Raw genomic sequence first — 24794 nt, forward strand, 5'->3', positions numbered from 1 at the left:
GTGAGTGACAGAAGAGGCTCTGGAGGAGATGCAGAGGCCAGGATGAGCCCTCCCAGATGGGGAATGTGGGGTTGAGTATGGAAGCTGGGAAGGGGAGTTGGCCAGTGAGTGACTGGAGGAGAAGGGCTGCACAGGCAAAGGTGGGAAGTAAGTCTCAGGGCGATCTAGGGAGAGGCCACTGGGGGCACCAGCCTTGGCTGCTTTCATACATGGGAAGCCTGTGTGGTAGAGGCTATCAGTAGCTCAGGCATGGCAGAGGTGAAGAGAGGGGGACAGAGGCTAAAGATGAGGAGGCAAAGAGTACTTTCTTTTTTCAGATAGGATCTCATTATGTTGCAGAAACTGGTCTCAGATATCTAGGCTCAAGTGATCCTCCTGCTTCAGTCTCCCAAATATCTGGGTTTACAGCTGGAGGGGCTCATTTGGTGAGGGATAGGTCTGTGGATGGTTGTGTTTTAGCCATGTAGCTTTCAGATCCCTGTGTGTCCTTCAAATCCAGAGTGGACTAGAAGGAGGCAGCCTCAGAGCCTTTGCTTAAAAGTCCTTGGTGCCGAGGAAAGAGCTCAAAGAGAGAGAACTGCTTGCGATATCCAGACAAAGATTATCTGGCCTTGAAGAGGCCAGCAGGACTTTAGCTTTCCATGTCCTGTTTCCTGTGGCCACTGACATAGTTTGTGTCCTTGAAAAAGTTTGCTCTCTTGTAGTACTTTCCTCTTCTCTCTGAAGATAGCCCCCGCCCTACCCTTTGAAGAAATAGTTAAGTCTCATGGAGGAGCGTGGCCACATTCTTTGGCCTTGGTATCAAGTTTTAAGAAGGAGTGGCTTTATTCTTTCTACCCCCCACCCCGCCCCACAACCCCTGTCCCCCACTATCACTATCCCCTGGGAAGAAGTCTTTTTTTCTTTTCAAATAAAAGTCAATAAAGAAAACAATAACACAGAAGATTCTGAACTCCAAAGGTAAGAAATACAGCAGGAAGTGGGGACCTGCTGTTTGGTCTCAAATATAGTCTTTCCACAACTGTACCCTATGCCTTTTGGCAGCAAACAAGAAAATGACATTGAACCATGTATTAACAGAATAATTAGTGGGTAAACCTAGAAAGAGAAGAAGTAATTTTCATTAGGCAGAATGTAGAGAATTGTATCTCTTGAGACCCAAAAGGTTCTTAGGGTTTTAAATTTAGCTTTCTTTAATATAAATATAGAGCATTGTGTATAAACTTCCACTAAAGTTTTTTTTTTGTTGTCTGAAATATAAATTTGACTGTCCTGTGTTTTACTTGGCAACTTTAATTCAAGGCAAGCTGTTACGATGTTGATGAGCATCCTTTATTACCACCTATGTGACCACTAAAAAGATATTATAGTCCAGGTTGCAGGGGTGAATGCCTGTTGTTCTAGCTGCTCAGGGAACCAGGGTGTCAAGGTTTAAATCCAGGCAGAAAAGTCCAAGAGACTCTATCTTTCATTACTAGCACCAAAGTCAGAATTAGAAGTTTGGCACAAGTAGTAGAGTGCCAGTCATGAGTCAAAAAAAAAAAAGCCCAATGAAAGTATGAGGCTCTGAGTTTAAGCTTCAGTACACACATGCATGTGCACACATGCATACACACGCATGCATGCATGCAGTGCAATATAGCCTCAAATTATTGCACACAGTTTTCCAATTAATATGTAAGGTTCATTAAGAAAATCTTAGGAATCATGGACTAATGTTAGTAAAGGTCACTGTCATCTTTCTGCCTTGTACAACTGTGATTTTAGAAAAATAATTCCAGGAAGTGCTACTGTGGCTCAAGGGGAAAGGGGTGGTAGCCTTGAGCTGAAGAGCTCAGGGACAGCATTCTCAGGACAGGCCCAGAGTTCAAGTCCCATAACCGGACCCCCCTCCCCCCTCACAAAAAATAATCCCAATCATGTCCCATCAGATATTAGAAATGGGTATCTTTCCTGGCTGGTTAGGGAGATATAGTGTCTGAAGGGAGATCTAAGATTTCTAGCTTTGAAGATAGGAAGGGGTGTGTTATGTGAACTTGAAAATGCAAGTGGCTTTTTAGCTGCTCAGGAAGGAAGGACTGTAAGGAGTAATGTATAGGTAGTCTTAAGACACCAAGTTTGTGGTAACAAACAGTAACAAGAGGAGAGTAATTCTGATATATTTCAAGAGGCAGAACAGTATTCTTCAACATTTGTGCATCTTATTTATTCTAAGTAAATTAAGCCTTAAAAAAAAAGAATAATGGGCTACTGTCACAAAGACAGACAAAAAAGATCAGCTAATTTATGGCAAAAATATCACTGGTACTTGAGAAAGGTGGTCATTTTTGTCAGTGGATTCAGATCATAATTGTTGGGTCATAACTGTTACTTACACAAAAAATAATTGAAGTGTATCAGAGACTTGAATGTAGAACTCTGTCAAGAGAGTTTAAAAAGTACCACTAAAATGAAAGATTGACAGTTGGATTTTATTAATAATCAGGATATGTTTACCCAAAGATACCATTAGAAGGGGGATAACTCAAACTAAAGACTGGGAGAAGATATTTGGAATGTATACAATTGACAAAGGAGTTATATCTTGACTACATAGAGAACTTGTGCAAACAATAGGACAAAGGCAGATAGCTCAGTAAAGCTGTAGTTCTTATGGAGAGGGAGACAGAGCTCAACTAATGAGAATGAAGCACTGGCCACAGTTTCAGACCTGGGGTTAAGCAGATCTACTTAAAGTGCTCACTTCATTACTTTGAGATACATTAATTTCTTGTGACTCATTTATTTATCTATAAATAGGGGCAATGATATTTAACATAGTGGGCTGTATTAAGGATTGAAGGAGGTTATATATGTACAGTGTTTTGCAGAGTACTTAGTAATTACCATCAACATCATCATCATTGTCACCGTCATCACCACCATCATGGTCATCATCATCTAATTACACTGTTCGCCCGCAGAACAGTGACCCATGAAGAACTGGTATGCTTTCCTGGATCTGTAACTTTTGAGTAACTTTAAACAGAATGTTTTCTAGCTTGAATTTTCTTATTCTGAAAAACAGAATTACTGCAAATTATCTAATCTGAATGATTTCTGACATTTTGTTATAGAGAATTTTTCCACCACCCATCTTTCTGGAAATCACAGTACTGGGGATTCCATGTTGCCAATGACGAGCACCCCTAGGCATGTGCAAGAAGTGGCTTCCCCTGCCAGGGAGTTTACTCAGAACAACAGTCATGGCCACTTGTTAGACGCTCCCCCACCCAGCAGAGCAGCAGCCCCACAGAAGTGCTTTTTACAAATCACAGGCATGACTTGTGCATCCTGTGTGTCCAACATAGAAAGGAATCTTCAGAAAGAAGCAGGTAAGAAATCTTCACCATGTTGGACTTGGGAAGGCTGTGTATAGAATCTCTATTGACTGTTTCTTAGTGGTTCTAAAAATCTGGCAGGTTCATCATAGATAGTATAGGGCCCTGTAGCTTATGTGTATAATCCAGACTACCCAGGAAGCTGAGATCTGAGGATCCTGACACCAAACCAGCCCAGGCAGGAAAGCCCATGAGACTCTTATCTCCAAAAGCCAGTACTGTGGCTCAAGTGGCAAAGTGCCAGCCTTAACTGAGAAAACTAAGGGACAGTGCTCAGGTCCTTTGTCCAAGCCCCAGGGTGGGAACACACACATACACATACACAATACACACAGAGACAGAGACACACACACACATGCACCTACATGCACACACACAGAGGATAGTAGGAGATGTTTGTCCAGTGTTCATGGGTGATGGGTGTTCTGCTGTTTAAGTAGTTTGAACTGGGTGCGGGTGGCTCATGCCTATAATCTTAGCTACTCAGAAGGCTGAGATATGAGGATGCCTGTTTGAAGCCAACTGGGGCAGGAAAACTCATGAGATTCTTATCTCCAATGAACTACCGAAAAAGCAGAAGTAGAACTGTGGTTCAAATGGTAGAGGACTAGCCTTGAGCAACAGAAACTCAGAGAAAGTCCAGGCCCTGAGTTTAAGCCCCAGGACTATCACACAGACACACAGACACACACGTGCATACACATACATGCACACAGACACACAGACACACAGACACACACACACACACACACACACACAAGGAGTAGTTTGAAATAAAGTGTGTCAGAGTAAGGTTGCCATGTGGTACATTATATGGTTATTTTTCTCAACTAGCTTGTCTAGAATTCAACATCCCATATGCCCGTCTCACTAACCCTTTATAAAATGAATAAATAGCTTTCATTTTGTGTCCAAGATCCAATTTCACATATTCTGTCTGTCCTATTGTCCCCACAAGCCAGTTTTGTCCACATAACTGCATTTCCAATATTGTTTCAAGCTCAAAAGTATAGCAAAAATCTGACATGTCCCCCTTGTGTGCTTATAAATGCTTTAATCATTATCTTACCCAGTATGTTTCTTTTCTGATTCCCTGCCCTTTTGTTTTTGGGGGTTTGGTTTTTTTTTTCAAGTCCTGGGGCTTGAATTCAGGTCCAGGGCACTATCCTTGGGCTTTCTCATGCACGAAGGCCTGGGTTTGATTCCTCTGCATCACATACAGAGAAAAAACTGAAAGTGGTGCTGTGGTTCAAGTGGTAGAATGCTAGCTTTGAGAAAGCTGAAGCACAGTGCCCAGGCCCTGAGTTCAAGCTTCAGGACTGGCAAAAAAACAAACCTGGTGCCCATCCTGAGAGACTCTTACTTGCTTTGTTTGGGTAAAGTGCCAGGCATCAAGGCTTTTCAGAGTTCTCCAGATGATCCTCATGTACAGCAAGCTTTGAGAACTGTGGCTGTAGAAGCTTCTGAAGAGATGTTTTATGTGTTAGATTATGTTGACCATGTCATCACAGACATATTGCCCAAGTCACAGCCATGACCTGATGGTTCCAGGTATTGTCTCTGTATTGGTTGCCTTGATGTCGGGAAAGGCAGAGGTGAAATACAATCCAGAGGTCATCCAGCCACACACAATAGCTCAGCTCATCCAGGACCTGGGCTTTAATGCCACAGTCATGGAGGACAACGTCAGTTCCGATGGTGATATCGAGATGATTGTAAGTATGGAGGCTCTGACTGCAGTTGTCCTTATGACTGAGTTATCCCTTCTAGGATGTTTCTTGGTGGTTGCTGGGTTTGGAGGTTGTTTTCTTTCCCTTCCTTCATGCCTGCCTGCCTGCCTGCCTGCCTGCCTGCCTGCCTGCCTGCCTGCCTTCCTTCCTTCCTTCCTTCCTTCCTTCCTTCCTTCCTTCCTTCCTTCCTTCCTCTCTTTTTTTCTACATGTTTGTTTTGTGAAGGGAAGTTACTATGTTGGAGAGTCTGAGGAAACCCTCCTACCAGATACACTCAGGATCAGGAGGAAGAAATGTCAAGGCACAGGAGGTAGGGAAAAGAGAAGTGGGAAGGGGACTGTGCTAAGCATGGCAGAACTAGGGAAACTTGAGTGAGATCACAACCCTTGAAGCCTGAAAAGAAACTCAGCTGTGTGTAGATGTTTCTAGACAGAATGGGTGAGTCCTTGAAGGTAGCTAATGCCATTGAATGATGGATAGAATAGAGGTGTGGCTCAGGGCATTAATCTAACATTCACAAGGTCCTGAGTTGTGTCCTCTGTAAACCACATAGAATCAGAGAGGGCTTGAAAACATTCAGGAGATAATTAGTGGCCAAAGTAACCCAAAGCACACAGTGTGAAGTGAGTGGCTGGGGCACTTGCTCCCAGCTGTGTTTGGAGGGGTGGCTGTTCTCAGTCCCTATTTCAACCTCTAGTCAACAAGTCACTGAAAACAAAGGGTAATCCTGGTATTTATAGTATGCTTTGTTGAAAAGTACTTTTGTACAAAGTTATTTTTGTATCAACAAAGACTTAGAAGAAACGCCCCCAAAATGGAGCAATGATGTTTTACTGAGGTGAATGGGTCCGTTGCTTCTTGATGAACATACTCACTACCATTAATGGTGAGTAAAAGTACTGAGGACATGAATGGCACACTCAGCTCCTGCTAAGTGGTGTTGTCAGTTGAACAAACCTTTTTCTGCTGGAGGCTGAATTCAAGGCAGAGTTCACACTTGCTGGGCTACAGCTGGTGTTCAGCAGGAGAGAGGTGAGGGTCCCTGCTGCAAACCTCCAGGTCTGCACATGAACATCCTGGCCTACTCAGATAACTATATGGAAAACCCAAATGGAGAATCTTTTTTTTCATATTTTTTATTGTAATTAATAGAAGGGTTACATGATATTTGCCAGATAGAAGGTGCATTAATTCCCATACATTGATACCCTTTCACATGTCTTGATCCCCATTTCCCTCCCCCCCACCCCACCCCTCATCTTGTTTTCCCCCCTTCCCTATCCAATTTCAAATAACCAAATACAAATATATCCGATATCTCAGGTAACAAAGTGAGACACTGTAACAATATGAGATAACCAAGGGACAGCAAAAGAATGAGAGATAACATAGTACATTAAGGACAACAATCATTCATTATATGGCTCCAAATGGAGAATCTTATTGAAAGCTGGGCACCAGTGTCTCATGCCTATAATCCCAGCTACTCATAAAGCTAGCCTGGACAGAAAAAATGTACAAGATTCTATCTGCAATTAGCAGAAAGGCTAGAGGTATGATTCAAGTGGTAGAGCATGAGTTGTGGGTTTGAATCCCTAAGTTCGAGCCTGGTTATCCCCCCCCATAGTTATATTGATAATATAACTATGTAGCAATAGTTAAGTTGTCATCACATTGTTATAGATGTTGTATGTGATCTGTACTGATGGATTGGTTGCAGGACCAGTCCCAGAGCTTCCACACATGCTGTCCAAACCCTCTGTCATTGAGTTAATAACTTCGGTATTTAGTTAGTATTCTAGGAAATACTGAGTATGTATATCAAGTAAGTGAATCTTGAAGATTTGACTAGTTTATGTTTCAGGAGTGGCAGGCAGGTCATATGTACACACCTTTTGTCTCCAATCAGGGTGCACAGAATGGTATGGCAGACTGTGGTTAGAATTCTGGCCCTCTTGCTGCAGCAATGGTCATTTATCTCTTCTCTGAAGAGCTGCTCCATCATGCAGACTACAGTGTCTCAGAACAGATGCTGGGAATGTGTTGTAGAGGAGGAAGGATTGTGGTTGTCACTCAGCTCTGCTTGATGCAACTCTGAAGGGTTCCTCTCACTCATGAGCCCATGTCCTATCTTTCAGATCACAGGAATGACCTGTGCTTCCTGTGTCCACAACATAGAGTCCAAACTCACCAGGACAAATGGCATTACCTATGCTTCCGTGGCCCTCGCCACCAGCAAAGCCCACGTGAAGTTTGATCCTGAAATCATTGGTCCACGGGATATTATAAAAATTATTGAGGTAATTCGTGTATGAAACAGTTATCATCTTTGTGGGAAAATGAGAAAATAGAATTAAACAAAAGGAAAAAAAATGAGGATCACTGAGGTTGAATCAGAGACAAAGGTCAGTCATTTGGAATTAACCCAAGGAGATAAGTACCCAATAGTCTAAGGGAGTATATCAGTCAATGAGTAAGAAAGGGATGAGGGGAGAAGACGTTTTGTTGTTATTAGTTTCCATTGTTTGCTGAGAAGCATCAGTGTGTCCAGGATGAAGGGTTAACTTTGCCAATGCCGATTTTGAAACATTATTTATGCTTTATCCAGCTATCCATGCACAGAATGATTTCTCAGTTTGCCTCTCTGCCAGGCCTGTCTCATTAGAACAGTGTGGTCATTTTTGCTCTGATATTAAAATATGCCTCCCCTTCTTCTTCTCTCGGTTTGTTTACTGACCTGTATTTCTCTTTAAGGTCAAGGTGACAGCACATCATGAAACAGCGAGCCTGGGTGGTGATTGAAATAAATTAAGCCAATCAAACTAAGCGAGATTAATCTGTAACAGCTAGTGATATGATATGGCTAAATGAGGCTTAGTGAAAACAATTCCTTAGGAAATAAAATATCCTATAGCAGGCTTCATGCTATGTGGGCTTAAAGAGAACCCCTGCCTGTTCGTGTGCCAGCCTAGCTCTAAACAGGGCAGTGCTCCCCTCAAAGGCTGGCCACATAACTGCTTCATCAGCAAGGACAGAGGTACCTAGCATTCAGGTACAGAATGGCACTCCTACCCCAAGAAACAGGAACCATGGCGTGGGTGAGGCTGAGGCCCACACACACATAGCAAATGGGAAGGAGAGGCCAGGCAGGGTCGGGGAGTGGGTGGTATTTGGATGTGTTACCCTTTCTGGTTTTTAATACCCTCATCAGACTCTACCCAGCCTGCACCTTGGGGAAGCCCCCTCTGTCCTTATTTGAGGAGTATCAGCATATTACCTGGCCTCCAGGCAGCTTTTCCTACTATAATTAGATGCTTAAAGGATCTATCTTACTTGGTTGCTTTTTCCTCTCACCATTACTTTCCATTTCTATGTGAGAACCCCAGGCCAGCATTCTCAGGCCCCTGTTAGTTCTGTATTGTGTGCTGCAGAGACATTGCTTGCAGTGGATTTTTCCGTGTGTGTGTGTGTGTGTGTGTGTGTGTGTGTGTGTGTGTATTTTTTTTTAATTTGCCAGTCCTGAGCTTGAGCTCAGGGCCTGAGCACTGTCCTTCTCAAGGCTAGAGCTTTACCACTTGAGCCTCAGCACCACTTCCGACTTTTTTCTATGTATGTGGTACCAAGGAATCGAACCTGGGTCTTCATAAGTCAACCTGATCAGTTTTGGGCCTTGGCAAAGTTATCTCATCAGGGACTGCTGTCTTAACTGACTATAGGGATAAGAGTTACCACTGGGCTCTATCTTCTTAGGCTAGTATATAATCTTGCAGCAGAAATGGCCTTGAGTTTATCAGCCAGTGTGGGTTAAGAGCTTGTAAGAGAAGAACCACTTGAGTCTCTGGTGGTACTTTGAAATGCACTTTCTATTTGCGTAGTTGGAAATGGTTGCTGCTGCTGCTGCTGCTGCTGCTCCATGCTTTAACAAATACCTCACCCTTCTTCCCCACCCTTCTTTTTTAATCACAAGGAAATTGGCTTTCATGCTTCCCTGGCACAGAGAAGGCCCAACGCTCATCATTTGGACCACAAGATGGAAATAAAGCAGTAGGTAGAACAAAAAGATAAAGTGGAATCCTTGTCCAAGTGCCAATCTTCCCCTCCTGCTAACTCTGTGGCTCCTGTTCTGCAAATACCTTCATGCTTGTCTGTGCCCCTGTTGCCCCTGATTTCCCATGGTTCCTTCCACCTGTCTCAGCTGCCTTTATCTTCCCCTCCTGCTAACTCTGTGGCTCCTGTTCTGCAAATACCTTCATGCTTGTCTGTGCCCCTGTTGCCCCTGATTTCCCATGGTTCCTTCCACCTGTCTCAGCTGCCTTTATCCCTGTGTGTCACCCTCTGAAATAGTGTTATCTGTGGGTATTTCTGCAAGGATAGCAGCAGCATGCCATATCTGCATTGCCCAGGGCAACAGCCACTGCACTGAGGCTAGTGGGAACTTGAAATGCAGCTAGTGTATGAGTATGGAATGGAGGTTTTTTTAAGCTTCACTTAATTTTAGCAAAATTAAATAGGTAAATTTAAACAGCTAAAGAATGCACAGTGTTTAAATTGAAGGGAAGAATCGAGGGAGGAAAGTTTAGGGTTTTTTTTTTGTCCTACTGTATTCTCACCTTATTTGCATGGTGGTTGTACAGTTGGAATGTCATGGTTGCTACATATAACATGAAAATTCAGACTCGTGGTCTCCACAGCCTCTCCGTTTTCACTCAGTTTTAAATATTTGCTTGAAAGTTGTACATGAGCATTGATGTTATGATCAACTTCTGTAGTGACGATAGTTAGAAGGTTAAGGCAAACAGGTTAAGGCAAGTTCAAGACCAGTGTAGGCTACATAATGAGACTCTGTCTCAAAATCTATAAAAATTGCACAAGTTAGCTTATACTAATAAACACTGTTTTGATCTGTTTGGTTTTTTTTTTCTCTTAGGGGTCTGTAAAAGTGGTTTTTGAAAACTGAGTGGTAGGCAGCTATAGACGAAGGACATTGACCTCTTTAAGGCTAGCTTCTCAGTTTCTGTGCCTCAGTTGCCTCTTATTGATTGCAGGCTGCACATCAGCTATGTGAAGGCAGGCCCAGGTCTCTACATCTCCTGACTATGCTTGTCGTGATGTGTAAACCTTTACACCATCCCTTGAATGGCAGAGTGGTAGAGATCCTTGCTTTTGTTTTATCCCTCATCTTTCTGCCCCAGATGTGTGACAAAGCCAAGCCTTAAACAAACTCCTCAGAAGAGGACCTGCCTTCCTCCAGGTGCCCTGTATATCTGAATTGTGTGTGTGGCTGTGTTTCCCTTCCAGGTGGAAGAAGTCTTTCCTGTGCAGCCTGGTGTTCGGCATCCCTGTCATGGGCTTAATGATCTATATGTTAATACCCAGCAAGGACCCTCATGAAGCCATGGCCCTGGACCACAACATCATCCCAGGACTGTCCATTCTCAATCTTGTCTTCTTCATCTTGTGTACCTTTGTCCAGGTATGCATTGGAAAGCTGGTGAAACCTCTGCCCTCCATGCACGGGCTCATCTCTGAACTCTTACACTCAACACAGTGCTCTAGTTAGTGGCAGCCTTCCTGCCCCGCCTCCAGACAGTGGCTGCTTATACTTCTGCCTTGTGACCAGCAGGTGATATGGGGCCTGGTTCTGCTGTCTGTTTTCACACTTGATTGCAAAGGATCCAGACTCCCTAAGATATCTACCCCCTCACTGCAAGATTGGTAATGTTGTATGTCCCTAACTCCCTTCTGCCTCACGGTGCTAGGATAGAACCCAGGAGCTCTCATACATACCAGGCAAGTGCTGTGCCACTGAGCTACATCTCCAGGCCCTATGTCTCCTGTTTTAGTTATCTTTGAGATTAGAAGCAGCGGCCAGATGCCCCTGGAGCTCACCCTTTTCTTAAATGTTCCATCTTGTGGCTCTTATCTTTGAGTAAATTAATCATTTAACAGACAGTAGCTTGATAAGGACATCTGCTGTAGTGGTGACGTTAAGGTCCCAAACATGTTTCTGATGGAAGGTCTGAATATGTCTTGGAATATAGAACTAAACTCCATAAGTTAATGTTGGCATATTAGGATTAGTTGGGGGCCAACAAAGTATTGGCCCAATGCTGTTTCCTGGTGTCTCTAAAGCACAATTAGGAAGTGGGCGTGTGTCTTTCCAGGTCCCATATGTGTTGGAAAGACACACTTATGTGTACATGAATGTATATTTTCCTGTTAGCCTGACACACACTGTGCTTCTTTTTTTGAACTCTGGATCTGGGTGCTGTACTGTGTTTTTCAGCTCAAGGCTAGCTCTCTACTGGAGCCACACTCCACTTCAGTTTTCTGGCATTTAATTGGAGATAAAGTTGCATGGACTTTTGTGCCCAGGCTGGCTTTGCACCTTGATCTTCAAATCTTAGCCTCCTGAATAGCTAGAAATACAGGTGTGAGCCACTGGTGCCTGGCTATTTGTGCTTTTTAATGGAGGCAGAATCATGGGAGAACATTTATGTGTATTGGCTTTTTCACTGAATCTCATATTGTGGGCATCTTCTACGCCAATTATTCACAGATACAATACCTTTTCTTTGAGACTGCATTACACTAATTTTACTTCAAAGCTGTATTATATTTATCCATAATATAAGTGAACTATGATTCTTTTTTTTTTTTTTTTGCCAGTCCTGGGGCTTGAGCTCAGGGCCTGAGCACTGTCCTTGGACTTTCTCAAGGCTAGAGCTCTACCGCTTGAGCCTCAGCACCACTTCCGGCTTTTTTCTATGTATGTGGTACCGAGGAATTGAACCTGGGTCTTCATGCATGCTAGGCAAGCACTTTAACCACTAGGCCAAACTCCCGGCCCCTGAACTATGATTCTTTTCACCATTTTTACCATTTTCTTAGCAGTGAACCTTTATATCATATTCTCTGGGTTTTAGAAGTCTTTTCACACTCTTTATTACCCTAAATTGTAAAGTAGGATTCATAGGAAGCCTGAGGCAGGAGATCTCATGTTCCAAGCCAGCCTGGGCTATACAGCCAGAAAAAAGAAAATAAAAAGTTTCCTGTGGCCAAAGTGATTTCTGACTTGGACAGATATGTAAAATGTTTGCAATCCCAGGGGCCCAGGAAATCTGCCTCCACCCCCTTCCGCTAGTTGACAAGTTTTCACTATGCTTGGCTTCCAGTTCCTCGGTGGGTGGTACTTCTATGTTCAGGCCTACAAATCTCTGAGACACAAGTCAGCCAACATGGACGTACTCATTGTTCTGGCCACAACCATCGCCTATGTCTACTCCCTCATCATCCTGGTGGTTGCAGTGGCTGAGAAGGCTGAGAAGAGTCCAGTCACCTTCTTCGACACTCCCCCCATGCTCTTTGTGTTTATCGCCCTGGGCCGGTGGCTGGAACATGTGGCAAAGGTCAGTACTGTGAAAGAACCAAATGGGTCCTTCAGTAATGCAAACCTCAGTCCATCTGAGCCCTTCATGGAGAATTACTAATTATACCTGGTTTAGACTTAAAGAAATCTAAAACCTCATTTAATTAGGTGGTGTGGCCACTAATCTCCAAATTGGTTGCTACTTCTGAAATCCCAGCTAATCTGGTTAATTATGAAACCTTTGAACAGATATATTGTGCAATAGAAAGAACTCTGACCTTCATGGTCTCTTAGTCCCGAGGTCAGTCTCATTTGTGTAGGGCCAGTACCACTGCCTCAGGGGCAGGTTATTTTTCATACCTGCACTGTGCCCAATATTATAATGGAGCCTATATAAATGTAGGACTCATGCTCTGGAAGGAATTCTGTTGAGGCTTCAAGAGAGACTCCATTGTTATCCCTCTGGAATTGCAGCATCAGTGGCTTTTACACTCAGTGTGCAGTGACTGCACAGCTGCCCAGTCACAACCATCCTCACAGAACCTTGGTTGTGGTGTGACTGTGTTGAACTCGCTCTCCAAGGCTCCTCATCCACACAGGCACTTTTGAGCATGCTTGTGGACTAGGCGCAGACAGTAACACTCTTGTCATATTCTGCTTATTTCCTAGAGCAAAACCTCAGAAGCCCTTGCCAAACTCATGTCCCTCCAAGCCACAGAAGCCACTGTTGTGACTCTTGGTGAGGACAACTTAATCATTAGGTAGGTTCTATTTATCAGCAGAACTTGAGATTTGTTTATGACCCCATGGGGGCAGCAAGCATCCATAGAGTAAAGACATTGCATGGGTGGGGGGTGTTGAGGAGGACATGAGGACACTCTCAATCCATAGCATACTGCAGGGAAGGGTTGAAAGTGGTGCTAAATGGTGAGGGAGAGGTAGAGACAGGTAGTATTATAGGAATTAGGAGAGGAAGGCTAGTAAAAGGTGAAGAAGACTCCCCAGAGAACTTGGAGAAATCTTCCTTGCAGGATTCAGGGATAGAGGGCATCAATCTAAAAAGGTATAACCTGGAAGTAGTGTTCATCTTCTTCATAAGACTGTCTTATACCAAGGATAATTATTAGTATCATTATTGCTGGAAGTCAGGCATGTTGTCACATGTCCCTCATCTGCTGGGAGATAGATCCTTGTCCCCTTGTGCAGAACCAGTTTTCTACTGGTTCCCTTGAAAGGCTCAGGCCTCTCTGTCCCTCTGTCCTTCGGCCAGGACACTTGTCATTTCTTGGTTGGGAGCATTTACAGTCTGACTGCACGGCAGACTGAAGTTTGCTACTGCTGCTTAGTCTCCTGTGTGGCCTTGGTCCTTCTTCCCTTCACTAAGGCCAACCCCAGGGTTTCAGCGCTGGGCTGTATTCTGTTATAGGCTCACTGGCACATGGCATCTCTCCATATCTTCCAGTACCATCTGTGTAGAGCCCATTATCAAACCTCCCTCCAGATCTCAGGATCTACCTTTCAGGGAGAGCTTTCTCTTGTCATCACCTAGCTGTCCTGTCACCAGAAAGCCCTCAGTGAACCTCTTCCTGCTCCTTCCTTTCCCTCATTCATGCACATCTGACCTCCAGCTTCTTGATCCTCCCCGCTCCATCTCCAGGGCTTCTACTATCTCCAATTGCCTCATGCTGTTCACTTTCTCTCTATCAGCCTTCTGCTTCCAGCTTGTCTGCTCTCAGATGCCACTTCACATAGGACCTTTCTGGAGGCACAAACCTACCTGAATTCCTCAGTGGCAGAAAGTCTGGCAGTGGTTCCTCTTTAACCCCCTTAGGATAAAATTTGTAGTCCTCAACAGGCCAGGAAGACTCAGCTCTCCCTATGTTTGTTGCTCTGAGTAAAGCAAATACAGACATCCTTAATGTCAATGGAGACTGATTCTTGGAGCTGTACAGACACTAAAACCTTCCCATGCTCAAGTCCCTACTGTAAAATGAAAATATATTTGCATATATTCTATAAACTGCAAATCATGCCTAGGTGACTTACAATCACTACTACAATGTAAATGCCATGTAACTAGTTGCTACATTGTGTTTAGAGAATATTACACACAAAAAACTATAGTAGTACAAATGTAAGTTTTTACCTTGTGTGTGGGGGTCTATGTTGTTGTTGATGATGATGGTGGAACGGGGCTTGATGCATTCTAGACAAGCACTCACCACTGAGATACCTAACACAGCCCTTCACTGTATTTTTTGGTGTGAAGCTGGCTTGCATCTGTGGGCATAGAACCCTTAGATACAGAGGGCAGCTGTATAGTGTGCCTTGTTCCATGGTCAGTCTAGAAGCTGATGTGGTGACACACAGGAGGGGGGTTGCTGGGAGTTGCTTACTATGTATGACCTGAGTGGCATCTGTTACAGGGAGGAGCAGGTACCAATGGAGCTGGTGCAGCGGGGTGACGTCATCAAGGTTGTGCCTGGGGGCAAGTTCCCAGTCGATGGGAAAGTTCTGGAAGGGAATACCATGGCTGATGAGTCCCTCATCACAGGTTAGGTGGCTCGTTCCCTGAGTAGTCACTAGGCCATGTGCTGCTGGGTAGAGCTGAGTAAGTGACCATTGTCTCTTCTCCATTTCTAGGAGAAGCCATGCCTGTCACCAAGAAACCTGGAAGTGTGGTGATTGCTGGGTCTATTAATGCGCATGGCTCTGTACTCATTGCAGCGACCCACGTGGGCAATGACACCACTTTGGCTCAGATTGTGAAGTTGGTAGAAGAGGCTCAGATGTCCAAGGTAACAGTGAGACGTAAGATAGTGTGGTCTCTGGGTATTGAGTAGCACTGGCTGGTAAATGAGGGGATGAGGGAGCTGGGGGCTCCGCCCTCATCCACGCATGTGATGCTTTTATGTCTTCACCATCCTAATTTCCCATGATCTTGATGTTTTGTCTTCGTAGGCACCTATTCAGCAACTGGCTGATCGCTTTAGTGGATATTTTGTCCCATTTATCATCATCATTTCAACTTTGACGTTGGTGGTATGGATCATTATCGGTTTTGTCGATTTTGGTGTTGTTCAGAAATACTTTCCTGTAAGTTGAATGCCTCTGGCAGTGTGGTTGTTGTGTTTTAAATTATCTACTGCTATTAATCTTATTCTTTTGCATCTTATATCATCGGGCATTAATTTTATCCATTTCATTATACTTGCTTCCTTTATTGGTAGCAATATACAAATCTGGGTGGGATACTCTGCTTCTCTACTCATGCAGATTATTACTAAAGTTATCTTTTGCTTTCTGCTCAGATTCATAGGCATCACTTATCTCTCAGGTGTAATACCCTAAACCATTTCTGAAATTATAAGTGTTAATTTCCCAAGCTTTCCAATGTTAATAAAAACTATATGTTAATATAGAAAGAACCTCTTGATAATTCAATGCTTATTCAACATTATATGTAAAAACCATGAACTGTACTTTTTTGGTGCCAGTCGTAGACTTGAACTCAGGGCTTTGGCACTGTTCCTGAGCTTTTTTTGCTCAAGGGTATCACTCTACCACTTGAGCTACAGCTCCATTCCCACTTTTTTGGTCTGTAATTGGAGATGAGTCTCATGGACTTTTCTGCCTGTCTGGCTTCAAACTGCAATCCTTAGATATGAGTCTCCTGAATAGCTAAGATTACAGGCATCAGCCACTGGCCCTGGCCAAATTACACATTTTTAGTTTTAAAACAAATGAAGAACACTATCTTAGGAAATGCTGTTTTATCCAACTTTGTAAAAACAATGTGTACAATTCAGTCTATCCTCAAAAAATGTATCTGTTGAGAAACTAGAACTACGTACATTGGTGATTCTCAGGGCCATCTAATATCTGAGCTAAACCAGGATGCTGCTTAATGTTCTGTGAGGCACAAGATGGGTCCCCAAAACAAAGGTGGTGAGAGTGCTGTATTGAGAAGTCCTGATACATGTGGGAAGCTCTTGCCCCACAGACGCAGTACTGCGTAATGGCCCAATGAGTAAAGCCTCTTACTTCATTCACTCCAATGCTCATTTCATCTTAGACCCACAGACAAAGAAACTGTAAATATGCAATTGGCTTTTATAGGCTTACCCTGTGGGCCTGGAGGCATGGATCTAATAGAGTATTTTGCTAACCTACCAAGCACAAGGCCTTTGTTTGAACAACACAAAGAGTAACCAGTGAATGTATTTCTGGAACTTTCTGGTGGCTACTCAACTAGATGCCCCAAACCTGTGCTTTTGGGGAAAACAGTTTATTGACCACAGGTTAGAATATGTGACTCTCTGCTGTTCTAGGCTTTTTTTTAAATCTTATTTTGGCTTCTTTTGTTTTGATCCACAAAATCAGGGAGGATGCTGACAAATGAAGTATTGCGTATTTCTTTCCAGTGTTGTCATCACTGATCTGTACCAATGTCACTTGTTGGGAAAGGCTCAAGTTATTTTCTAGACGTCTACCCAGGCTCACCAGAATGCTGGGTAGTGTTCTGATCAGAAAGACTATAGAAATTAAATGATCCTTATGATATATACCTTATTTTGGAATCCTGCCTTACAAAACCAAAGGATCGAGTATAGTGTATATTACTTGTACAAAAGGATAACATAGAAGATAAAGAGATTGTGGTCTACCTCCTCAGTTTAGCAAATTTTACTGTAATGAGTTCAGTGTGTGTTCAGTGTGTTGGTTATACTTTGTAGCTATCACAGACACTTTGAAAAGCACACTAAGATCAAGAGACAGAAGCCAAAGGATTGCAAGTTCTGGGCCAGCCTTGACTGCATAGTGAGATACTGTTTTAAAAAAAATCCAAACCAGACCAGATCTGCAAAGTTGACCCACATTTTGTTTGTTTAGGATTTGCAAAGAAAACACTAATGAAAAACATGGAGAAGAAGGTAAATGGCTCCAAGTGCCATCCCTAGAAATAGCTATCCTTTGACTTTGATGAACATGCCTTCCATATTATTGGAAGGCTAGGTGCAGATACAGGCAGAGATTTAGCATGAATCAAATCACAGTGCTTGCCTTTGTAAACTGCCATGTCACTAGTATCTTCCTATATCAATGATGCTGACATGCATCAGCAATCGAGCACTTGTATCCACAGCTGAATTGACAAATCCCCTCTTGGTTGTTTCCTGTTTTTGCCATTACAAAAAGCAAGCACAGGGCCAAGAGTTTGGCCTAGTAGTAGAGTGCTTGCCTAGCACGCACGAAGGCCTGGGTTCGCTTACTCTGTACCACATATGCAGAAAAGCCAGAAGTGATGCTGTGACTCCAATGGCAGAGCGTTAGCCATGAGGGAAAAGCTGAAGGACAGTGCTTAGGCCCTAAGTTCAAACTCCAGGACTGGGGAAAAAACAAAAATGGAACACAGTCACAAATGTCCTACTTCTTTTCCCATTTGTGTGATTATCATTTTAAGATACATGTGTTGGAGGTCTGCCTTTTTCAAACTAGTGTATGTTAATTGTACAAAAAGAATTTCCATGTGGTATTTCCATACTTTCATATAATGTACTTTGGAGATTTATAATTTTTTAAACTTTCATAATTATGATGGCAAAGTAATGATAAAATAGTAGTTGTTACTTTTTAGATGTTTTTCATGTGCCTGGTGTTGTAGCTTGTATGTCTTTTTGTTGTATCATTTGGGTTTTTTTTCCATATAATTTTTATTGTAATTAATAGAAGGGTTACATTACATTCGCCAGATGGAAGGTGCATTACTTCACTCATTTGGGGTTTTTGATGCTTTTTTTAAATATGTGTGATGGAACTGAGGCTTGAACTCAGGGCCTGGGTCCTTGCTGTCCCTTAGCTTTTCCACTTAAGGTTGTCACCCTACTACTTGATCCATTCTCCACTTTTTTTTCTGGTAAACTGGAAATAAGAGTCTCACAGACTCCTGCATGGGTTAGCTTCTAAACTATGCTCCTCAGATGTCAGCCTCCTGAGTATTTATGTGAGCCACCAGTGCCGGCTGTCACTTAACTTGTTCTTATAACCACCTGTGAGCTGAGTATTACCATTTCCATTTTATAGGAGCGGAGACTGAGGCACAGAGAGGTGAAGGTAGCACCAGAGTTATGATAACGATTTTCACAACCTAACTTGCCAGTGAGCCAGGAATTGTTACCTGATTCCCTACTCCTGTTCTGCAAATTTTAGGAAGCCTGCAAGATCAGGTCAGGAAAGCAGGCTGTGCAGCAGGGAGGGGAACTAATTCTGTGATGCTGAAGCAGTGCAGAATATGGCCATGCCTAACTAACCCAGCTCGCTGTGCTTGCTCGGGTCCCAGTGATCCACGGCAAAGTTCTTACAAGGTAAGAATTCTGGGAGGTTCCTCACTGAACTCTCTCCTTTTCTTCTTCAGAACCCCAACAAGCACGTCTCACAGACAGAGGTGATCATCCGATTTGCCTTCCAGACGTCCATCACTGTGCTGTGCATCGCCTGCCCGTGTTCCCTGGGGCTGGCCACACCCACAGCAGTCATGGTAGGGACCGGAGTAGCTGCCCAGCACGGCATCCTCATCAAGGGAGGCAAGCCTCTAGAGATGGCACACAAGGTGGGTCCTCCCCACTCTTCCTGGGGGGCTTGGCTAGCATTTTTAGAATCTTAATGAAAATACTATTGTTTCTTATTTGCCCCATTGTGGGATTGCTATGGGAGTCCTGTGACCTTTGGAATTGAAAGTGGCAACATACCTGGAGAATACATGAAGAATCTCCCTTTTAGCCGGGTATGGTATTACATGCCTGTAGTCTTAAATAGTCAGGAGGCTGACGCCGGAAGATCATGAGTTCCAGTCAGGCTGGTTTACATAGTGAGACTCTTTTTTCCCCCCAATATCTCAGCTCCTGATTTCATGTCTATTGTTTGTTTAGTGTTTGCCCCTCACTTCCATGTGGGGCCTGTGCCAGTATCTGGCAGTAGTCATGGTTCCTTGCTTCCAAAGAACCTACAGTGGGATGGGAGAGATGGGTACTGATAGGTAAATGACTCATATCCAACACTGTGACACTACTGGATGACTGTGGGCACTAACAGACTGTAGAGTGGTCCCGCTGGTCAGAAAAAGTGGATCTGAGTCCAGAGAGTTGAACAAGCACTAGTCACACAAAGGATAGTGAGGAGAATGTTCCAGCAGTGGAACAGTATGCGAAGAAGCTCTGGGGAGGCCATGCTCTGGGGAGGCCAAGAAACTTTTCTTCTCCATTATGTCCCTAGCCTCTAGCCTAGGCTGGCATGTGGAACCAATAAAGACAAGGAGAAAGTCAGACAAAGAATATGAAGTGTGTGTGTTCCTGATGCTTGTTGGGGAAGGGGACTGTTTATGAAGTGAGGATCAAGAAGGTTTAGTGAAGGTTTCTAACCTTCACTCTTGAGCAGGGGAGCCATGGCAGGTTAGTGTACTCCCCTATAGCTACCAGGCTCCATACGGGGAAGGTTTCTCTGGCTGTAGTGAGGATGGCATGAAGGACGTAGAGATCTTTGGAGATCCCTTTGACAGTACTGAAACCAGAAGCCCTCGCTGAGCAGTGGAATTTGGACACTCCATATGTCACTTGCTCCTTGCAAAGGACCAAGCTTGAATAGGGCCGAGGGACGCATGAGATCCAGGGACTGCACTCTTCAAAGTGGGGGCTCAGGCTCAGCGGCAGAAGTACCGAAGCCATAGAATGGTTGCCCAAATGTGTGGAGGGGACTGGCACGGAACTGCCATCAGCCATGTGCAATAAATTCCCAGTTATGATGGCTGGAAGAATCTCTTCTTATCTGGAACTTGGACTTCATTCTAGGCGCGCCCTTGAAGCTAGGCAATTGGCAATAAACAGCACTGGGCTGGCTGGACAGCGGGGACAAAGCAGGAAGACACCTAGGCCTGCCACCCGACCTGCTGTGAAAAAAAAACGTCTGGACAATATCATCCTGGAAAACATGCCACAACGTTGCCAAGATAGCCAATGGGTGTTTGTCAGCTCTCCCTGCTTAGGGGTGAGCCACGGCGCAGCCATCTTGATAGGGCAAATAGGACACCGTTTCTTCGTGTAGGTTAAGGTGATAGGCATGTTGCTCCCCACTGCCAGGCTGGGTGTAGCTTTGTGGCATGGTCATGTGGACTGTGAAAGCTCTTGACATCCGTCTTATCTTACTGAGATATGGCTGTTTTTGGTTTTGTTTTTGGCAGATAAAGACTGTGATGTTTGACAAAACAGGCACCATTACTCATGGGACCCCCAGAGTCATGCGTGTCCTGATGCTCTCAGACGTGGCTACACTGCCCCTCAGGAAGGTTCTGGCCGTGGTGGGTACCGCGGAGGCCAGCAGTGAGCACCCCTTGGGCGTGGCAGTCACCAGATACTGCAAAGAAGTATGCATACCTTGACACTGTCCCAATGTCCCTCGCCCTGACCTTGGCCTCCCCTCAGCTTCATCCTCCTCTCCTTCCCAGCTGCCTGATTAAAAAGCCTTGCTGTGATCGTCAGTGCTCACGAGTGGCCCTGTCACAGTTCCAGGTTGCCACAAAGGCAGTTCAATGTCACCATTGGCTGAGCACGTGTAGCACTGCATCAGGATGAAATGATTGAGCTGTGTCCTCTGTCCTCTTGGAACTGATAGTCCGAGGCAGGGAACACAGGTGATAGAATCCTTTATGAGCTCCGTGGGTGGGGTGCACACACAGAATGGACAGCAGGGCAGGAGCCCGCAGAGATGAATGAACTGAATGCCCAAGGATTCTTGTTCTAGCTCATGGGGCAGCATTTCACTCCTTATTTTCCCCTCAAAATGGTTGAATATAGAAAACAACAGAATGTGCCAGAACACAGCACCAATGGTTGCTAAGCTGCACCATCAAGTTCTGGTACTGAAAGTGTCGAGGGTTGAGAATGACACCTCGAGGCAACCTTGACAACTCTGACGGGCATCAGGAAGGGCACTCCTGGCCGCCCTTATTTCCTGTTCTGTTACCTTCCTCTCCCACCTCTACTGTCCTACCAGAAGTTATCCCCTGATTACCTCCAACACACCAGTACTTACTGTACTGTTTCTATTAATTTTTTTTAATTATTGTCATTGTAAAGGTGATGTACAGAGGGGTTACATACAGTTATGTAAGTCAGGTCATGAGTACATTTCTTTTTTCTTCCCTCATTTTCTTCCAGTTTTTCCTTCCCATTCCCCACCCCAAGTTATATAGCTCATTTTCAACATAGTGTCTAGTGAGTATCAAGGATGCATTTGCTCCCCGTATCCTCCCCCAATCAAATAAACTTACGTACAAGACAAGTACAGAAATATAAAAAAAAAATAGCAACAAAGGAGGGGGGAGAAGCAAAATAACAGAAAAAAACCTCTTGTTTCCATTTCTTGGAGCTCATTTCGCTGAGCATCATTTTTATGATCATGTGCACATTCTTTATACCACAGAGATTCCTTTCTTTCATTTGAGGAGTCTAGTGTGAATTGCCTTCCTTCTCCTTAGTCTCTATCCTGTGCATTGTCATGAGACATCCACTCAAGGGAGGAGTTAGCGTGGTCAGCCTGGTCCAGCTTGATAGCCGTTATAACTGTATTCAACGAGAGAAAAGTATTAACTTTTATCTTCTGTTGCACTTTGCCCCTTCCTCACTGCCCTTACCCTGGCATCTGGTCTGCTGCTGTCTGGGCACTGTTTCCCCTGCTCCCCCCATCCCCCACCCACCCCTGCTATCACAGGAACTTGGAACAGAGACGTTGGGCTACTGCACAGACTTCCAGGCAGTGCCAGGTTGTGGGATTGGCTGCAAAGTCAGCAACGTGGAAGGCATCCTAGCCCACAGTGAGCGCCAGCACAGTGAACCAGCCAGTCAACTGAAGGGAGTTGGCAGCCTTTCCGGGGGAAAAGGTATCCTTGGTCTTTGTCTCTGATGACAGTTCCATAAGTGGCTGGGACCAAACCACAGAGGCCTGTGCCAGGCCCCACTGGCTAGGATTTCCCCTGCTGATGGCTGGGCACTCCGTGCCTCCCTTCCCCAGAAACCCATAGATACTCTCTTGCATGCTTTAGTAAGTCAGAATTCTTCTATGTGTGCGTATGTGCGTGCGTGCGTGTGTGCGTGTGTGTGTGCGTGTGTGTGTGTGTGTGTGTGTGTGTGCGTGCGTGCGTGTGTGTGTATTGTTTTGAGATGGAGCATGCTATGTTGCCTGGGCTACCCTTGAGGGGTGACCTGTGTTGGACAGTGTTCAAGTGGACTTGGGAATTCAAGTGATCTTCCTACCGCAGCCTCCTAAGTGGCTGGGACTATAGGGGTATGCCACCATTCCCAACTTGATACATTTAAAATTTGATGCATCAAATTATGGCAGGTTGTGGGTGCCGATGGCTCACACCTGTAATCCTAGCTACTCAAGAGGCTGAGACCAGAGGATTGTGATTTGAAGCCAGCCCAGGCAGAAAAGTCCACGAAACTCTCTCATCTCCAGTTAACTATTCAGAAAAAGCCAGAAGCAGTGCTGTGGCTCAAGTGGTAGAGCACTAGCATTGAGCATAAAGAATCCTAGAAACAGCACCCAAGCTCAAAAAAAAGTGGGTGTAATATATATAATATATATATATATACATATACATATGGTAAGTCAAGTTGATAAGGATATAGATTCATAGAGTGTTATCTTACTGATCTATATTTTGGAGTCTCCACTTTGTTAACCCAAATTGGTTTTGCTTCTCAGAAGCTACAGAGTAGATAGTTGAAGCCTATTTTTTTCCCATGTAGTAAACTCTAATGGGATGTGTAGTATTTACAGAGCTGACAGAAAGTCAGAGAATCAAGTGAAATGGTTCACCCAAATCAAGAAGGGACACTGCTCAGAGTGTCAGCTGCTTTTCTTGCTCTAAGCACAAGTTATCAACTATCACTTCAAGCTGATGGGGAATACTCTGGACCTAAAAACCCCCTTCCCAGTGTTTTTTCTTAAGTATGTTGATAGTTAAATCTTGATTTAGCAAATATTGTCAGAAGACAGCTGCCACCACCACCACTACTACTATTTCTTCTTCTTCTTCTTCTTCTTCTTCTTCTTCTTCTTCTTCTTCTTCTTCTTCTTCTTCTTCTTCTTCTTGTTCTTCTTCTTCCTCCTCCTCCTCCTCCTCGTCCTCCTCCTCCTCGTCCTCCTCCTCCTCCTCGTCCTTGTGGCACCTGCTCTGGATCTTGAACTCAGAGCCTGGGCATTGTCCCTGAGCTCTTTCTTTCTTTCCCTCTTCTCTTCCTCTCCCTCCCTCCCACCCCTCTTTCCTTTTTCTTTTGCTTAAGGCTACTGTACCATTTGAACCACAGCTCCACTTCTGGCATATTTTGGTGCTTAATTAGAGATAAGAGTCTTCCAGGCTGGTGTCAAACTATGATCCTCAACTCTTCTAAGTAGCAAAGATTATAAATGTGGGCTACCAGAGTCCAGATTCACCTTCTATTTTCTAGCAATTAAAACCCTAGAGTGACCATTTCATTAGAGCACCTAGAAGCTGGTTAGTACAATGATGTCTTAGTTAGGGGCACAATCATTAGAATGTGCCAGATAAATGACTCATCCACTTTTTTTGGAGTCATTATTTTAAAACATGATAAAACAGATGTATCTTGATTATTTGCTGTTCTTCCTTGTATCATTTAAACAAAGCAGTAATGAATCTAGAAAGTGCTTAGTTTGTTCTTATCTAAAGCCTATCTACCACTAATCCACATAGAAAAACAATCCACAGATACCACTAAAGGCAGTAAGGACAGTACTTGGTGTTTAGCATGTATGTTTACCTCAGTTTTACACCCATGCCATGTATTGCTAATGCTCCATTTAGAATGGTACCCAAGTCTTCTACACATTAATGGAACCTTTTCCCTAATGGTCCCTTAAGGGTTGTTTTGCAAGAAGGCCTACCAAGTTGTGGATTCTCAGAACATTTTAAATGCTGCTAAAAGGGTTCCTTGCTTGTCAGTTCACCAAGAAGCTGGGCTATTTAGGAATAACTAGTCTCTTTCAAATAGGTGCAGCCCCCCAGACCTTCTCTGTGCTGATTGGAAATCGTGAATGGATGAAGCGCAATGGCTTAACCATCTCAAGTGACATCAGTGACGCCATGACAGATCATGAGATGAAAGGACAGACCGCCATCCTGGTGGCTATTGACGGTAGCTTCCTGTCCAAGCCTTCCACTCCTGCAAGAGCACAGTTCAGGCAAAGAGGCCTCCTCTTTCTTTTCCATCTTTCTTTGTTCTACTTTGTTTCTTCCTT

General features: G+C 44.1%; 1 protein-coding gene across 1 annotated transcript in view; it reads left to right on the forward strand.

The window, feature by feature from the left end:
• Window positions 1–24794, forward strand: part of Atp7b (ATPase copper transporting beta) — a 65378-nt gene that overhangs the window by 31383 nt on the left and 9201 nt on the right. Inside the window, exons 4-17 of the mRNA XM_090342331.1 lie at window positions 3117–3374; window positions 4932–5095; window positions 7249–7410; window positions 9078–9154; window positions 10409–10583; window positions 12286–12519; window positions 13149–13240; window positions 14906–15033; window positions 15123–15277; window positions 15441–15575; window positions 18895–19089; window positions 20713–20895; window positions 22242–22410; window positions 24548–24691. Coding sequence (XP_090198457.1) covers window positions 3117–3374; window positions 4932–5095; window positions 7249–7410; window positions 9078–9154; window positions 10409–10583; window positions 12286–12519; window positions 13149–13240; window positions 14906–15033; window positions 15123–15277; window positions 15441–15575; window positions 18895–19089; window positions 20713–20895; window positions 22242–22410; window positions 24548–24691 — 2271 coding nt within the window. The remainder of the gene's footprint in view (window positions 1–3116; window positions 3375–4931; window positions 5096–7248; window positions 7411–9077; window positions 9155–10408; window positions 10584–12285; window positions 12520–13148; window positions 13241–14905; window positions 15034–15122; window positions 15278–15440; window positions 15576–18894; window positions 19090–20712; window positions 20896–22241; window positions 22411–24547; window positions 24692–24794) is intronic.

Source organism: Megascapheus bottae, chromosome 11 (genome assembly GCF_031878675.1).
Source record: "Megascapheus bottae isolate mThoBot1 chromosome 11, mThoBot2.hap1, whole genome shotgun sequence".
Classification (NCBI taxonomy): domain Eukaryota; kingdom Metazoa; phylum Chordata; class Mammalia; order Rodentia; family Geomyidae; genus Megascapheus; species Megascapheus bottae.